Source organism: Melanaphis sacchari, unplaced genomic scaffold (assembly GCF_002803265.2).
Source record: "Melanaphis sacchari strain LSU unplaced genomic scaffold, SCAv2.0 Contig0_pilon_pilon, whole genome shotgun sequence".
Classification (NCBI taxonomy): Eukaryota; Metazoa; Arthropoda; class Insecta; order Hemiptera; family Aphididae; genus Melanaphis; species Melanaphis sacchari.
The window spans coordinates 16,741,402-16,756,442 of NW_020270366.1; the positions used below are offsets into that span (position 1 = coordinate 16,741,402).

Sequence of the window (15,041 nt, forward strand, 5' to 3'; positions counted from 1 at the left end):
TTATATTATATATTCAAACTTTAGCTATAAAGTTAAAGATTTCATAATTTTTTTACTACAAACTACTTACTTGTAATTTGTAATTTACATTATTTTAAATTTCAAAAATATATTAAAAACATTGTACATTTATGTTATTAATATTATTGTACAACTATAAGATCAATTGATATATAAAAAAAAAAAAACTCCGTTTCAAAAGAGAAGACACCGGGCGGCGACCAGTTTCCGTTCGGCGGCGCGCATCCCCCACTTTGTCCCAGGGAACCACTTGTTTGATTAGCATGGTTGCTAGCGCTCCTAACCGATGATAAATATTTGACTGGTCGTTATACCGAACGATTCAAATTCCAATCTTTTTTGTGTATCATTTGTAATATCCTGTTTACACGCAGCACACCGTCACTAGCAAACGCTCAGTACCTAAATTGCATTTGATTTTTCATTATTATTTTTTTTAATTTTATTTTATTTACCGAAGAAGAAATGGCTGGAGTAGAATTTTCGTCGGCGGTTAAACGAAATATCAAAGGAAAGGTATGCATATTTTTTTAACTTGAATCAATTGTTTAAGAAAATGAATATCGACCATTTCATAAAAGCCGTAAAGTAACAAATATTCAAATTTAAAAACGTGACATAATATAAGAAATTTAATTAAATTTTGAAAAACAATCGATTAAAAAATGAAGTTCATGCGGTTTAAGTTATTAGTTGAATCAAGGATTGATTATAAGCCTTATATAAAATATATTAAATTTTATAATCAAAAATACGAAATATAACATGAAAAAACAAATTACTAATATTTAAACTATATTCATTTCATTAACAAAATTAAATAAAAAGTAAACCGAATACTACTTCTTTACCAATTAAAAAATTTAACGCTTTATACTATAACATCTATTACAAAGATTTAGTTAAAGAAATATTTATAAAACTGTTGAACAAGATACTGATACCCACTTTTTTCTATAAAAAAGTATTTTGTAACTGTAACTAATTTATACACCTAAGTATAACATTTATTTTATATTTAAGTGTTTTTCTGTGATATACATGAGACACGTATAAAATATTTTTTTTCAAGGATATTGAACACAAAAACGTATTACCATGTGGTAAACCGATATGTTCTATTGTTTCCTTATAATATGAGTCGTTTTGTATCCATATAAGGACATACCAACTGTGCCCAAATGACCTTTTTTTTGTAAACTGTGCATCTGTGTCTGAAACTTATTTCAATATAGGTATACAGCATTTTAATTCACTACGTTATCTTTTATGTAACAAATGTGAACTGTTTATAACTATATAAGTTATAAGGCAAATAACTATTATTTATAGTTATTCAATTTAATAGTTTGGTAGGCAAAAACACGTGTTTGGGCATTTTATCCAAAATCACATATCGAGTTTTTACGATAATATTTTAATATATATTATAGCGAGTATGTACATGAACCACCAATTTGAGAAATGACTTAAGTCAATAAAAGGTTATTCGGAGAAAATAATAAAAAACTTTTTTTAAAGAACCAGTTACCAATACAGTATGTAAATTAACTAGAATGTCAGTAGTTGTGATTCGAAAAATAATTCAGATATTGTAATGCAGTTTTTTCAATGTAAATATGACTAATGGCCTACCTTTAATATTGGTCAAAGTAAAAATAATAAAAAACCACTTACATTTTTTTGAACATTTGAAAACAGCTATTTCATAGAGTTATTTACTTGTAATATGAAGAAAAAATAATATTGAAATCCGTTTAATTTTGAAAGATCGAAAGAAACTTCTATTTAAAAAAATAAAATATAAAAATATAAAAAAATATTATAGTTAAATTGTATATATTTAGTAACTATAATGATCAGAACTCATAACTTCTAGCATTTACACATTTCTTTTTAGAGGATCTGGAGACGTATATTTGAGCTATTAATTTGTTTTAAAAACCTAAGATGTTAAATGTGAAATTCTATGTTGCATATTTTTGCATATTTAAAAGTTAAAATGATATTTTGCTTTTTTAAGTCTTTCTCAGTACCGTAGCCTTAAAACATTTTTTTCTTAATAACAACAAGTAATTATAGTAGTATTAATTATTTATATTTGTAATTACATTACTTTTTAAACTCAAAAAAAATGTAAATTTACCAAATAAATAAAAAATTAACTTAAAAAAATTTAGTTACAATTTTGATAAGGAATTAGTAATGTAATTTAATTACCAAAAAATAGTAATTTCACCAACACTGGAAATTACGTAATATAAAACTGCTCATTATTCATTTATAAACTTAACTTTTGTAAAAAAAATCAACCCAACACGTGAATATTCGATTTTGATAGGTAGGGTATGAAAATAAAATACAATACGATGTAATAATTCAAACACAATTTAAAACTACTTACAACTTAAAACTTATTTTATATTGGTAGGTACTATTAATTTTACTATATGCAATGCAATTTTAAAAATATAAAGATTAATTTAAAGATATTATCTTTTTTTACGATGAAACTATTCATACTATTTTACGTTATTTCCAGTAAAGTATAATGAACTCGAAAGTTAATTACACTAATTATATGGTATACATTTATTGTTTTAAAATCATTTATTAAATAAATCTACAATTTTAAAATACTTTCAATTTTAAATTTCGAAATGTTTTTTATAAAAATTTATGTTGTGCAAATCCAGTGCTTGGTAAATAATATTCTCGCTTTCAAACATTTTTTTTAAAACTATTATTGTGATAAATTAGTATAAAAAATTTAAAAAAAATTGTTAAGTAATATTACTATTGTAGTACTAAATTTCTCACTTCATTTAAAAACGTTTAAAATTGAAAAAGTCGATTTTCATTTTTATAAAAATGTAGATAACAAGATATATTTATTTTTTTTAGTTTGTTTGTTCACGTCAACGTGAAATGATAATTAATGCGTATAAATCCAAATTGGCAGTCGATCCAAATTTGACTGTTAGAAAGGCGCGCGAAATCCTCTCTAAGGAATTGGGAATTGGTCAAAAGACAATTTCAAACACAATTGCCCAATATCGCGAAAACAAAACAGTGTCTTCGCCAAACAAAATAAAAATTTTCAAAAACGTTGAAACAAAAGTTGACGATTTTGATAAATATGCTATCAGAAGGAAAATCCATCAGTTTTGGTTTAATCGTGAACTGCCGACGTTAGATAAAATTTTGACGGTAGTTAATGAAGATAAAAGTCTACCAAATTTCTCCCGCTCATCATTATATCGATTAATGAAATCAATGGAATTCGAATATGCTAAACGAGGTCGTAACAGCGCGTTACTTGAAAAAAACGAGATAATTCTTTGGCGAAGACAGTACATTAGAGATTTACGAAAATACAGAGAAGAAGGTCGTCAAATTTATTTTCTCGACGAAACTTGGGTAAATGCTGGAGATGTTACGAGCAGAATATGGAGTGACAATACTGTACAATCTAGCCAAGACGCTTTTTCCCAGGGACTATCAACAGGTGCAGTCAATCCCACAGGTAAAGGGAAGCGACTCATAGTAGTTCACATAGGGTCCGAAGACGGATTTGTTCCAGGTGGGCTTCTATGTTTCGAATCCAAAAAAAACACCCAAGACTATCACGACGAGATGAATGGGGATTCTTTTCGTGATTGGTTGGAAGGTGTTTTGCCGAGACTCAAGGAAAATTGTGTGATTGTGATGGACAACGCTCCTTATCACTCAGTGAAAAAAGAGAAATGTCCAACTACGCAATGGCGAAAGGCAGACATCATCAATTGGCTCACAAGTAAAGGGGAGGTAATCGATAACTCGATGATAATTCCGGAGTTATTAGAAGTGGTAAAACGATTGAAACCTTTGTATTCAACCTATGTAATTGACGAAATGGTTAAGGAGCAAAACAAAGTAGTCTTACGTTTACCTCCCTACCACTGTGAGCTAAATCCTATAGAATTAGCTTGGTCTGTCGTCAAAGATCACGTAAAAGCCAACAACAAAACTTTTAAGCTAGCCGACGTACATAATCTTCTAATCGAAGGTACTGTAAAAGTTACTGTTGAGATGTGGAAAAACTTTATCAGCCACACCACGAAAGCAGAAGACAAGTTTTGGGACATGGACAATTTGATTGATGAACTGATGGCAGAACAACAGAGAGTTGTACTAACTATCGGCAATTCTGATGACGAAGATGATTCTGATTTTTCTGATTTTTAATGTTTTTTTATTTTTGTGTAAATATTTAATTTTTATATTTTGTGACTGAAGTTTTTTTACTGTTGACAATTTTTATTTTTTAATTTATGTGTAAATATTTAATTTGTATATTTTATGTGACTGATTTTTTTTTTACTATTGACAATATTTTTATTTTTTATACATTATATAGTTACTCATTTGTACATTATTATTTCAATATTTGTGTATTTTATATTTATCATACAGATATACCTAATTTAATCTATAATAAATTCCGTATTTTTTATTATGGACTTATTAATAAGTATTATGTTTGCTAATAAAATTAATTTTTTTTAAGTACAGCTATTTATATAGGACTAAGCATAATTCAGACATAATTATTTGGGAAACCGATTATTATTACGCAGTAACTTGTATTTGTTTAATTTTGTTGTACGGCATTGATTTCATTCTTTGTAATTCGGTGTATACACATCGACAATAGTCGGTAAAGTTCGGAAATGATCATCGGCGTATGGTAGTGGGGGAAATTGTGGTAAAGCGTTGCTACGCTCGTCATTCGAGCTGCGCAAAACCGGTGTCTTCTCTTTTGGAACGGAGTTTTTTTTTTTTTTTAGGGAAGTGGGATCATTTAATAAATTTTTAAGAATTTCTCATGTCTATTAATAGATTAAAAAGGATCAAAATATTTTAAAAATTATACCATACATAGAAAATAATTATATGAATATATTCATTCACTGATTCTACTGTTATTCATTTTTAAATTACAATAAAGAAATCAATATTGTCAAAAACTGTTTTAACATAAAAATTCTCGTTTTAACTCCCTTCAGTAGTTATAAACTTCATCAAATTTTACTATACAAAATGAAAATTAAGCTTTTTTATTTTTCCAAAAGATGATGACACTAAAAATAAAAACAAACATCCCTTTTAAAATCTATTCATACATTACTCTACGTTAGAATACAATAAAATACAAATGCTCTAAATAATTGTAATTCGTAATAATAATATCGTAAATTTTCTATTTTAAAATGTTGTACCTACAATCTGCATTAGTCATTTTTATAAAATATAAATTAGAATATTCAATTCAACCCAAATATCCAAATATACATAGAATATAAATTATATAGATATAGGTAACATTTCAATTAAAATATACACTTATTGTTATTTCCAACCGTATGATAATGTTTCCTTAATTTTTAAACCTATAATAACAATTTGTATATAATAAATATGAAACAGGTTCATTTTAAATTTCACAATATTTTACATATATGTAAAAATATTCATAATACATTGGAGCAATTTATTCTTAAAATATAAATATTTAAAGTTAAAATTGTAATAAATTCGTTAAAATCACGAACATTTTATTAATTGTTTTGCAGTTAAACATTTATAAAATGTACAATTTTTATAGTTGAGGCTTAAATATATAATACAAAATTCCTCAAAAAGAATTCATAATGAAACCATAAAAATTTAAAGCACAATTTTTTTTATAGTCATTTTAAGTTCAAATTTGGACGTATAATCACTATAATCAAACATACGGTATGTTTCATACGTAAATAATATAATCATAAGATTTTATGTAGATTTACAACCATATTTGAAATTTTAATTTTAATACAACTATTAAAGTAAAAAGTCGTTAAAAATTATCTTTCCTGACTACTGTCGTTTCACATGTGAGCAAAAAACTTATTAAAACGTATTTAAATCATACCCGACTTCAGCGGCTATACCAATATTATAATTATTTAAGTATACGTCATACAATAGTAAGCTAATCTGTATATCTTAAACAGTGATAATATCACAGAATTCTGTGATAGTATTTTTATATTATCTTTAATCGTTTTTACTATCTACAGCCGTAATAAATAATAATAGCTTGGAAATTGGAACACTTAGATCGATCGTCGTGTTGTTTCTGTACAGTCGTCAGTCAGTACTCAATAGTGAAATTTACTAATTACTATATTAAGACCTAAAGTCTGAGGTAATAAATCTATTAACAGTATGAACTCCAAACATACTTATTCTAATTTATAGTCTTGACTTTAATTATAAATCATACTTTAAATAGGTATATAAGAGAAAATAAACTATAATTATCTTATTTTTTATACCTCAATTATTTTATCTTTAAAATTTAAAATCGGTAATAATAATGTTATAGATTAATAGCTCCTAGTTTTGAGAATCACTAAAAAAAGTAAGTACAAAATATGACAATCAAAATAAAATTGTATAATTTCAAGTTTGACCTGTTATATATATTAGATCTATAACTATAAACATAAAAATGAAAATTACCAATTTTTATTTAAAACCTATTTTATTTATAATGTATTTTAATTCAGTGTTATTATTTTTTTTTTTTATTAAATCTATATAATTTATAGTTCATAAAGTATTAACTATTTTTAAATAAATTATTATTTAGGTGACTATGCTGATGTAAACTTATTAAATCAATACAATATTAGTAGTAATTCATAATGACGTCAGCTTCAAGTACAAGTGCTAGATCCCTTTTTGGTGATTCAAAAAATTTGTTAAGTGAACGAGTAAAGTTGAACATCAATAATATGTCATCAGTTATCAAGCAAATTCACCGAAGTTCAAAGAGTCATGACATGTTAAATCAAACAGTCAAAAGTCTATTATTATTAGAATCTAATATTGATCGTACTGAACATAATTTAAATCAATTAAAAAATGTTTCAACTAATTTCAACCAACAATATGGGGAATTTAAAAGATCTGTACATCGTATTGAAGAAGTAAAGGAACATGTACAAACCATGCAAAGATAAATTTATAAATTTAATTAATTCAAAATTAGATGTATATTCAAATTTGTTAATTTATTTTGTATAATGTAATAAGTACTTACGTTAAACAATATAATTTCTTATATTTTTATGAAATATTTGTTGTATCATTAACTTTATATTTCATTCTTTGAAATTATAATTAATATCAAAAAATTATGTTAACAGCATGTTATGTAATATAATTTATAAAAATACATTTAGGTATTGTATTTATGTATAAAGTACTTATTTTATACTTTTTTCAGTGATCTAATAGTTAATTATATCAATGTTTAAATCTAGAGTATCAAAAAAGGTATATATTATTCTACCATAGCCATACTCAACCTTTTTTTTTTTTTGGACCACATAAAATATTTATTATTTGAGCCACAAGTCAAAATGACCAAAAAGATTTAAAAAAAATTAAATATTTATTTTAAATTAGTGTGAATTTTGATATTGAGATAATTTTTTCACTATTTTGGATATATTTGGTTTATAGTTGCTGCATTCTACTCTTAATAAGTCATCATTTATCGAGATTTGAATCAGTAAGCCAATTTTTTTAGGTATACATTCTTTGCAAATTTCAAAATTGTTATAAATAGTAAAAATACCATAGACCTTATAAAAGTATAAGGTGTATGAAAAATACAAAAAATATAATCATCCTTATCGACCTTATTACAATCGCATTCGACACACTTTGATTGTTTTGCTATGCATATTTTATAATTATAATATTAAATTTGAAATTTAAAATTTTATCAATTTAATGAGTTCTGTTTGGGTTACATAAAAATCATTGGAGGACCACAAGTTGCATATCGCTGTTCCAGCACAACCAAGTTGGAGTTTCACTGTTATAAAATTCTTAGATGATACACAGCCACTACATTAGCCTCTTCCCATATGCACCAACTAATTATACATAAGTTACAAAATACCTACCTAATAAATAAATGCAAATTACTATTAAATATAAATTATAATATACTATACTTCTTAAATAAAAAAATATTTATTTATTTTTTATATAAAAAAAATATGTTAAATAGGTAATAGAATAATATATATTTACATATATATATATATAGAGTCAATTAGATTTAATAAGATATGCAAAAAAAAAAAAACAATAATTACCTGTACTGATAAAATGAAGATTTAATAATTATAGATACCACTAATAATTTATTCAAAACAGGCATTATATAAATATTTTATATTTAACATATTATGATGGGTTTGGATGGATACATTCATAATATTTTACTCAAACAAAATTTTGAAGCTGTAGGATGAGAAAAAAAATGAGTTAAAGTATTTTTAATAATTTCTCAAGAACTAACTGAAAATTAGGTTAAAAATGTAATTTTTTTTTTTCCTTTTTGTGTCTATTTTAATAATTGAAAAATAAGTAAATGGTGCTTGGCTTTTAAGAATTAGAAAAACTATGGTGTTCAATTTTGAAAACTTTAAATATTAAGTGAAATTGAAAAAAAAAACAAGGAAATTATTTTCTTTTAATTAATAATAAAAAGAATTTACAAATTTGTAATATTTAGAACTATAGGTTAAAAGAAAAAATAAATAAATAGAACATGATTTTTAGTGATCTTATTAGAAAATGGTAAGAAAATTTACTCGGAAGTTAGCATAGAATGTACCATTGGTAACCTATCTAATAGAGCTTTTTACCATCTTAATATTTTATGTTTATACATTTTTAAATTTCTTTTATTTGTTCAATAATTTCTAACGATTAATAATTTATTGTTACAATTTTCTAAATAAATAGTCATTTTTATGATTTATATAATATATCAATATATTGTATTATTGTGTAAATCATAATATTATATTAATTTAATAAGAATATGAATTTAATAAACGCGCCAAAAGATATGATCTACAATAATTCCCTTAATATGGTCATACTGAAAATACACTGTGTACTTTTTATCCCTCGCATTTCTATCGGTTCGGTTGGCTGCCAGTTAATGTAACCCTCGTTCATATTTGTTGATTGACTATACACTATACTCTATAGTCTATAGTGTTTAGTATTAACGTCAAACACTGTGCTTCGTTCATTTTCGGCTTCCTCGACTTGCTGTAGTCACGTTGTTTAGCGGCCATTGAAATTCTATTATTTTTACGCGTGTAATTTAAATAATCCTTAGTATTTTAATAATTCGTATTTTTCTATTTTTATTATTAAGCTGTCATAATATACCACCGATAAAATGTGGAGTAAGTATATTATACTTATGATGATTTTTATAAACACGTGTATATCTGTTGAACATTTATGTTGAATAATATCGTAATTAACTATTAATATATATATATTTGTTGAGGTATGACAAGATTAACATTTAAGATGCATAACTGGTCATGTTTTTGTTAAATAAAAAAAAATGAATCTATTATACACACTTATTGACAAACGATATTTACGTTTATAGGCATAGTAATGGAACCAGGGAAAAAATACAGCACTGTTGTCGAAAACACTTTCCATCTATCAATGGCTACGCTAGATTTAGAAACCGTTAAAAAGGGTATGTATTAAGTGTATTAATTTATGGCGCTAGTAAATATTTCTTAATTTATAATTCCTGGTTGTAGTATACTTACCTTGCAATTAAAGCATGGTTAGCCAATGCTGCTATAGGAAGTTTATATAAACCCTTCATTTGATTAAATGTAAATTAATTCTAACTGATAAAGAATATTTATTTTGTAACAATTAACTGTCTACCCAACTTTTAAAATGCACAGGAAAAAAAATTAAATACCTGTTTGTTTACCAATACGTAAAAGATCCCTTTTTGAATTTTTGAATTATCCATTTTATTAAGTTATCAGTCCATTCTGTACAACCATCATAACAGTTTAAACTTATTTAATTAGGTTGACCAACAAATAATCTAATATTTCATTAAAAAAAACCAAAAGATTTTCACATTTATGATGACATGTTATTAAGTTTAAACAAAAAATGTATATAATTTTTTGGAAGATAGTTTATCTACATCTATTTTCACATTATTAAAGTAATTTATTAATATTGGTATTGTTTTATTTAGCTGATGACGTACATACTGTTTATGTTGAGACTGATGATAATCCACGGGTAATTCTTTGTCATCTGTCTAAAGCATCTAAGTTGTTCCAATGCCGATTGGATCATATTTTCCCACGAGGAACAGATTTGAAGTTTGTAACATCAGCCACTGCTAACATACATATGACTGGTATTTATTTAATTAAAATTTTGTCTAAATGACAAATTAATATTCTTTTTTTAAATTTTCCTAGGATATTTAGATTTAAATGAAGACGATGAATTGTATTCAGATTTAGAAAGTGATTCTGAAGATGAAGGAACACAAATTGAAGAGAAACCAACACAAGGAAAAGGTACTTTAAAAAAAATATAAAACATTAATATTCTTTTTTAAGTTCATTCTATGTATAAACTGCAAAAAATCCTTTTTTTATTTATTTAGAAGTTCTTAGGAAATGGTCACTTTTAACATTTTTGCAATTTTGACTTTTAACATTTGTTTAAGTATGCTTAAATTTAAATTCTGATTAAATGTTTAGGTTTGTTGTGATTGATATTGTAATTAAGAGAACATCGTGTCCATATGTGATATCTCCGTCTCACTAATTTACATTTTATCAATTTGTGTTTAACAGAACCTATTTATTCGTTTACTTATACATTGAAGTCAATTTGACTATTATAAAACTTATAAGTGACTAGCTGATTTTGTGCACTTTGTTGTCTGTTAAAAATACTAATTATAGTATAATACGATTCAAACTTTTGTTTAACTTGTTATTGTTAATATTCGGTGTAATATGATGTTCAAAACTTTAAAACATTTTTATTAACTGTCTTGAATCCCAAAAAATGTATGCAAGCATGCCACATGAGAATGTAAATTTGTTTAATGCTTCTTATTACATTCTACTATGAACATTACAAGCCTTGAGCTATGATTATTCAGACTCAATGTTAGTCAGGACACATTCAATTAAAAATTATAATTTATGTCATCCTGCTTGGCGTTGCCTGTGAGACTTGTGATTATGAGAGCCGTATATTATCAGGTAGGCAATCCACCTGTGGTGGAATGCGTATCTTACAAGGTGTGTGTGTAAGTTTATAATTTTTCTAAGTTATATCAAGTTTGTTAATTAGTACAAAATGATTACCTGGGGAAAAAAACAATTAATACATAATACGGTGTTTTGTTAGTGAATCTCAGTTTTTGTAAAATTTTCTAAAATTCCATTGCAATCAGACATCATACGTCTCAAGCTGGTTATGTCATAGTAGCTGGTCAGGAGTTGGGGACGTCTGTCATTGGGGAACACTATCACTGGTATTAACCTAACAATCCGGCATCTGTTAATCTCGAGCATGTTGTTTATTATTACACCTCAATTTATAATCATTTGTTAATGTACTCTTAGAATTAAAATTTGCTCCACGGCATACTCTTTCATTTAAAAAAAAAATCAAGATAATCAGAGATGAGTGGTTTCTTAGAACATGATGTGACAAAGATATATATATAAAGGTAAAGAAATATCTGGGGCCTCACAAAGATTGTTATTGATATTTTTGTATTAGTGATTTATAGCTATGTAAAATGCTTATAACTGATATAAAATATAAGTATCGTTAAAACCCTTTGTGATACCTCAGATGAAATTCTTAACCTAAAGAGTTCTATATTATTTAAATTAATTAATAATAATGTTAAAAGCATAATATAATGTTATTCTGCTAAACAAAAATTTTCTGTTGTATATGAGTGAGGTGAAGATAACATATGGGTATAATGTCCTCTTAGATTAAGGTTTTATCACTATTTTGTTATTTTGAAAAATAAGTAATCCTATTATTTTAAAGGTCGCTTTTTATGATAACACTTAGTTTCAATCCCATTTTTTTTAGCTTTAACAACTTTCAGTCATATAACATATTATGATTTAAGTGCCTCTTAAATACTGGTATTTAATTCTCTTATTTTTGTTAAATAAATTTAATTATCTTAAATTATGTTTTATGGCTTATTATTATTTATTTATTAATTACTAAAAACTTTCAAATATAATGTAAAACTAGTTTTGACAGTAATCAGTATGCTTTTAGGTAAAACATATTTAAAATAGCATACTTAACCATTATGTTATATATTATGTAGAAACATAATGTGAACCATCTTATTATATGCATTATCAATCCTAATTTACCATTATGTATATATAACATTAATTTCCTTCTTATTTAATAAATGATTAATTGTTACTACTATACTCCATTCACCAAGAAAACACAATTAGGTGGCAGCCAAAACTTATAATTTTTCCATCACCCACTACCAGTCGTGTGGCAAAGACTGTGTGGTGGGGAAAATTCTATTATTTGATTGTGCGACTGAGTTGTGTTCTTTGTGAATGTGGTATGATTTATACAGTTAAAAAAAATTTTATTTCATAATTTACAGGAAATAAACGTAAATCAGAAGATAATACTTCAAAAAAGAATAAATCTATTAAATTGGATAAAAGTAATCAATTTGATAAAGATAGTGATGATGAAAATGAAACTGATGATGAAACTATGGATTTCGAAGATGATAGTGATGATGATGATAATGAAGGATTAACATGTAAGTTTTTATTAAGTTATCTGCCTTTATTTTGTCATGAAAAGTTGAAAAAGTTACAACTTTTTTTTTTCAGTTATTTAAGTTTTTGTTTGTTTTTTTTTTTTTTTTACATATCTTAAGAAACTTTGTATTATTTGCAAATTTTATTTCATAATTTTCTGTATTTACTACCTAAATTCTTAAAATATTAATATTTTTGTTATTGCTGCTTTATTAATCCTTTCTTCTATAGTATTTTCTCAATTTTATTATTGTTATTATGATATTTTGGTAGTTTATCAAATTAACCATAGGTATTAGGTATATAATTTTTTTTATAATAAATTATTTTGACAATATGATTTTTAAACTGTTAATGCTTAGTGAGTGATTTAGCCGATGATGATGATGATGATGATGATGAAGAAGATGATGACGAAGATGATGACGTTGACGATGATGATGACGAAGATGAAGAAGATGACGAAGATGAAACTGAAGATATACCGGTATTAACTAAAAAAACAAAAGAACAGCAAAAAACTCCAAAAAAACAATTGAATGGAAATGACATAAAGACTCCTAAAAAAGAACAGATGACACCAAAAGGTCAAAAAACTCCATTGCCCAAAACACCCAAGACACCCAAGACACCTGATGCTAATCAAACTTTAGTAAATGTAAAATAATATCAATTGTTTTGTTTAATTTATCTTATAGAAGTTAATTTTTTTTTATTTATATTTTAGGGTTCAACAGAAAGTAGTAAAAAAAATAAAAATAAAGACCCTAAAGCCCCACTTAGTGGATTAAAAACTAAACCAGATACTCCGCTTCCTAAAGATAAGCAAAATCAGCAACAAAAGTTAAATGGTGGAGTTATTATTAATGATATTAAAGTTGGTGATGGAGCTGTAGCAAAACCAGGAAAAAATGTAATATTAAATATTAAGTTTAGGTATTTGGATATACTTACACATTTTTTAATGAATAATAGGTTAAAGTGTATTATATTGGTCGCTTGAAATCTACTGGTAAAGTTTTTGATTCAATGCAGAAAGGGCCTGGATTCACATTTGGATTACAACGTGGTGAAGTCATTAAGGGTTGGGATATTGGTATTGCTGGTATGAAAGTTGGAGGCAAAAGGAAAGTTATATGTCCTCCAAATATGGCGTAAGTAATTTTTTCTGATGTTTACTTTATATTATAATAATATTGATTTACTATAACTTAAAAATTAGGAAAAATAATGCATTTAACTTGAAATTATAGTTATCCGAAATATTTAAAAATAATTATACTTTGGCCCGAGAAAGAAGTAAACCGTCTCCTAACCAATATCCATCCCTAGCCTATTTAATATATTAGTAATGTAGCATGCCACCGACTATCACATAGTATGGAAAACGTTGCCATGGTTTACTTCTCTGGGCCAGAGTACATAATTTTGAAAATAATTATAATTTTATATAGATAAATTGGTATAACACCAATTCTTTAATAATTTTAATGCAATATTCTTCTTTTAATATCCAATTTTGATAATTTAATAGGTTTAATATGGAATTTATTATATATTCAGAATAATTTATTTAAAAAATATATAATCAATTACTCATATTATTACATTTTTTTATTTTCAGATATGGTGCTAAAGGGAGTCCACCTGAAATTCCACCGAATAGTACTTTAGTTTTTGATGTTGAACTAAAACATGTTAATTAAGTTTTTCCATTATATCTTTTATTCCGACTGATATTCCTATGATTATTTGTTAATTACCACTCATTTTTCTACAATAACCACAAATAACGAATATCAGTATTCCGTTTTTGTTACAAATAAAAATTAAAAACTATTTTTAATATAATTTAGTTTTTGAATTTGAGATAATTTTATCTTAAGTATACAGTTGTACATCATAATATTTTAATTGTTAACGTTTTTTGGCATTTGTAGAAAGTATTTGTGTCCAATCTACCTAGCAATGACTTACCAATTGTGTATGAATGACTTATAATAAAATAATTCTTAATTTTAGAATTATTGGACTTATTTTTATTTAAATGCATAATGAACTTAACTTTTACTTTTTCGGAGTAATTATCATTTGGTTAATAAATATTTTAAATGATTCAATTTTTGTGAATACTTGTTTGAAATCAACTTATGTGAATTTAGTTCTACTAAATGTCTATAGTTTATTGATAGTAAATTGATGTTTAAATCTATCATACGAATATTATGCTAAGGACTTTTATTTTTATCATGGAAACATAATAAA

General features: G+C 25.5%; 3 protein-coding genes across 4 annotated transcripts; all 3 read left to right on the forward strand.

The window, feature by feature from the left end:
- The first annotated feature begins 254 nt into the window (after positions 1-254).
- On the forward strand, positions 255-4,307 carry LOC112592837. The gene is made up of 2 exons (XM_025336983.1): positions 255-537; positions 2,926-4,307. Exons 1-2 carry the CDS (start codon positions 487-489, stop codon positions 4,246-4,248), a joined length of 1,374 nt encoding a protein of 457 aa, XP_025192768.1. The 5' UTR covers positions 255-486; the 3' UTR covers positions 4,249-4,307.
- A 1,783-nt stretch (positions 4,308-6,090) lies between these two features.
- LOC112596311 lies at positions 6,091-7,141 on the forward strand. Of its 2 annotated transcripts, none has more exons than XM_025341923.1 (2): positions 6,091-6,469; positions 6,701-7,141. In XM_025341923.1, exon 2 carries the CDS (start codon positions 6,756-6,758, stop codon positions 7,071-7,073), a length of 318 nt encoding a protein of 105 aa, XP_025197708.1. In that variant the 5' UTR covers positions 6,091-6,469; positions 6,701-6,755; the 3' UTR covers positions 7,074-7,141. The 2 variants fall into 2 exon arrangements, with proteins under 2 accessions (XP_025197708.1, XP_025197716.1); XM_025341931.1 differs by having other exon boundaries at positions 6,091-6,253.
- A 1,977-nt stretch (positions 7,142-9,118) lies between these two features.
- Positions 9,119-14,803, forward strand: LOC112598116 (46 kDa FK506-binding nuclear protein). Its single transcript, XM_025344475.1, has 9 exons — positions 9,119-9,332; positions 9,548-9,643; positions 10,172-10,339; positions 10,404-10,505; positions 12,611-12,775; positions 13,139-13,434; positions 13,504-13,689; positions 13,752-13,930; positions 14,401-14,803. Exons 1-9 carry the CDS (start codon positions 9,326-9,328, stop codon positions 14,480-14,482), a joined length of 1,281 nt encoding a protein of 426 aa, XP_025200260.1. The 5' UTR covers positions 9,119-9,325; the 3' UTR covers positions 14,483-14,803.
- Positions 14,804-15,041: the final 238 nt, after the last annotated feature.